At 38.2% G+C, this 3,902-nt stretch overlaps 1 protein-coding gene across 1 annotated transcript in view; it reads right to left on the bottom strand.

Annotated features, from left to right (window-relative positions):
* The window catches only part of LOC107615176 (protein FAR1-RELATED SEQUENCE 9-like), a 2,698-nt gene continuing 2,104 nt past the window's right edge, over positions 3,309 to 3,902 (bottom strand). Inside the window, exon 2 of the mRNA XM_016317278.1 lies at positions 3,309 to 3,470. Within this exon, the coding sequence (XP_016172764.1) occupies positions 3,309 to 3,470 (162 nt within the window). The remainder of the gene's footprint in view (positions 3,471 to 3,902) is intronic.

Here is a 3,902-nt window from a genome sequence, read left to right as displayed (position 1 = left end):
AATAAAAGAAATTAGAAAATTAATAATTTTAATTTTAGAAAAATAAAAATTAACTAGCATTAACTCAAATCCAATAATAAATAGTCACCAAAAAAATCCAATAATAAATAACATCTATCGTTAATAAACACTTGTGATTATTGGAAAAAAATAAATTTAAACAAAATTTGACAAGAGTTTTATTAATTAAAAACTAATAAAAATATTTGCATATTTTCATAAGTAACAATTTGGTATATATCCAAAAAATTCTTGTTGGCAGAGTCTTAACCAACCTCTGCCCAAAGAGACAAAATTGTGCATGCATCTTGAATTTGTGCTTTTGTGCCTTTTGTCGGTATATAGTTTTGATGGATTGACGTGTATCATCTAATGTTTTCCTTCTTAAATTATAGAAAGATTAAGAAACTCAACGCTAATTACCATTCGTTAGCACTCGGTGTAAGTTCCAAGCAAAATAAATCTCAACATGATTTGGTTTGCACCCCTCGATAGATGATATTAATCTCTGATCGACTGCTTTGACTGGATGGATTTTGACATTTGTAAAGTACTGCAGGCAGATTAGATAGTTTCGGTAACTTGTTTGCTGCATCTTTATCCTGAACTGATGACCCGCTTATCTGGGAATGGCAATGCTGCTCCCCTGGCCTATACGAGGTTTAAAATAGGCATCATGAAGAAAATTTGACAACACAGAAATGTCAAACCACTAGAAAAGTCAAACCACTAGAAAACAGCAGCACATATAAAAATTAAAATATTTTTCCTCTATAAAGAGGATGTGAAGCAAGCATACTATACCTACTTTACTTGTCTTCCATGGAGGTCCACTCACTCATATCCAGAAATGACGATGTTACTCTAACAAACAGAGACATTGAAATGCCTGAGATTCCCCAAGGAACCACCCGCACACAGCCGTCGGATAGTGTAAGTAAAATTTTTTTGCAAACATGTCATGTCTTATACAAAAAATGATGCTGAGAACTGTGTCATGTTTCTTCATTATTCCAGACTAAAGCTACGTGCAACTCGGAGCTCATCGCTGCTGTTAAGGACCTTGCTACCGCGGTGGATATGTTGGCCATGAAAGTTCATTTGTTTGAAACCCATCATGCCAAGATTGAGGTTGGCATGGAGCTTTTGTGTACTACACTGCTCCGTGTTGAAGAGATTACTAACAAGATTGCAAGTGCCAAGATTGTGGAGAAGGTTACTATGCCCATTGCAATATCTGACGAGGAGGAGGCGTCTCCAGTTGGTGGATCTCGTGAAGGATGTAGCTCCAAAAGATCTAGGTGCTCCAAAAGTTTATCACGCAGACCATCGTCGAAGGTATGGTGACGATATTTGTTCACTAGTCATAACTGTGGTATTTGAAAGGAGACTATCAAGTAAGGAAGCCAAATAGATTTTTTAGCACTTCACTGTTGTGTCTCCATTGCATGGATTAAGAGCTTGGCAAGACATAAACTAGTAATTGATTAAATACAAATGAATGTGTTATGTATGGAAGAAAAGATTTCATTTCTCCGCAACTTAAATATGGTCGGTATTACTTATTCATTATAGTGTTATTTTAATATCTTGAAAATTTTTAAATATTTTCTTTATGTTAAAAAATTTAAATTTTTTGGTATACAAAATTATTACTTATTAGTTTTGAGGATTACAAAATTTTTTGACATCTATTTTAAATTATTTTGTTAAAATTGTGATGCTGAATGCAATGGGTTGTACTGACATGAACTCTCCCTGGCCCCAAACAACCCTTAGGAAAAAAAGAATATCACATATGTTCAAATCAGGAAAAAAATGTACTTTGGGTATATTGGCCTACAATCTTCTTCACTTGGATACCCTTTAATGCGCGTAGGGCATCGGCCACGGAGCCACACGAAAGACTCTGGCTTCATTGGTCGTTAGTCACGAATTGGCCACAAATTTCACAACCACCAATGGGCTACACCTCAGCTCGAGTTCTCTTTCTCCAGCCCTCAGTGGGGTTAATTTGACTGGAAACAAGGGAGTCACAGAGATGCCTCCACCTCTCCTAATCGGACGACCAACGATGATATTCCATCAGCCAAGGTTTAGCCCTCCTGGAGACTTGGTAAAAAATGATTCAATTAGGGGCCATGGAAAGAGTCGTTTGTCGACGCGCTTTGGTCTCGTCCAAAGGACCGGGCCTGAAAGAAATTTTTCCAGTGACACTAGTAGGGCGAACGACGGTAGCGGTGATAGGGAGAAGGTTTTTGGTAGCGTGATGAAAAAATCTCCTTCACAACTGCACATTGGAAGCAAAAATTCAGTGGCACATGTCAGCCCTAACCAGATGAAACTGCTGCCTGAAAATTCTTTGACGGAACCGCAAAGATGGGCCCCAAGCTATGCATTTGATACCCAGAAAAATCCAATGTAGGCTCTTTTTTACTTTTAATTAACTCTATACTGTACAACTTTGAAAATTGTATTTGACGGAGATGGACTCGTAACACCCTGTCTCATGCAGGGAGGAGTTGTTGACCCTAACACCAGGCGCAATTCCAGTGGATAATATCTTCCACATGTTTGCAATGATGCTGACTAAGTACAACAATTGCATGGAGGAGCCAACCTTTTGGTGTCTACCACCTTCATATTTGGTATTCACTGCCATTACTATGTTAGTGAACAAGGAAGTTCTTATTGTATAGACACTGACCCCAATGTGTCTTATGCAGACAGATATTCATCAGGGAAAATCGGTGAAGCAACTCGTTGCCGACTATTCAAAAACATGGATGAAGCCATCTCTCACCCTTAACTATGTAAATAGTTTACTTTCTGCTTTACTGGTTTTTCTTTGTGCATAGGTCATAATATTATGCATTTAGTTAATGCCCACCCCTTGTTACCCATAGGTGTACCTCCCAATAAAGGAAGATTCCAGACACTGGTACCTCATGGTCATTGCATTTAGGGAGGGCATGCTGTACTACTTGGATGCATCAATGGGAGAGGTTGAGGCTATGAAGCGAAAATCGTTCATCAGAAAGTTGGTAAGACCTTCACGATCAAGTACGCCCAATAACTCGAGTCTTTTTTGACAAATTAAAAATCTAATAAATTGCTTCAAACAATCAGGGAGACAATGTGGCCGCAATCATTGCGGAGTCCACATATGAGGAGGACTTCTCGACCAAGGTGGGATGTATTACATGTTCTGGAATTGCTGCCGCCAACGGCCTTCCTATTGCTCAGACACGGTATATGTCTTGCCTATAACCATTTACTTTAACCCTTGAGAACTGTGGTGTTTTTTTTCATGACTTAATGCCGGTGTATATCGCTGCAGTGAGACCTCGGCTATTTGGGTCCTCAACTGGATGGCCATGGGTGGCACCTTCCAACGCAATCTGATACCTCACGTACGTTGCTATAACATTTCGTATGATCATTATTTCTGTTACTGGAACCTCCCTGGCCTACAAAATGCTGCAAATAGAGGAAAATGGTGTCAGATTGCACACTACTGTCGCTTTGTTAATAGCTCCATTCAATGAGCAAACACAATGGATAACTAACCATGCTTCTACATCTTAGCTCAGAGCTAGGATTTTTAGTTTTTTTTGCAAAGCATCTATTGACACCTCAATGCTACTAGTATTAGCTCAGTTTTTCATCAAGTATGTCATGCTTTGTTATGTTGTTATGTTGTGTCGTCACTGTGTTATTATACCCTAATGTTGTTATTTAGAAGTATGGATGCACTTTAGCAATGTCATGGATTGTTATGTCTTGTGTCTCTGCTAAGTCTGTTTTTGGATCATACGTTTCACAATCACTTCTAAGTGAAAATTAACTGAAAAGAACATGAATTGAACTCATTATTTTATATTATTTTATTAGTGTAATTT

The sequence above is a fragment of the Arachis ipaensis genome, chromosome B09, assembly GCF_000816755.2.
Source record: "Arachis ipaensis cultivar K30076 chromosome B09, Araip1.1, whole genome shotgun sequence".
Classification (NCBI taxonomy): Eukaryota; Viridiplantae; Streptophyta; class Magnoliopsida; order Fabales; family Fabaceae; genus Arachis; species Arachis ipaensis.
The sequence above is the reverse complement of the archived record's forward strand: the minus strand, read 5'-3'. Positions and strand labels throughout refer to the sequence as shown.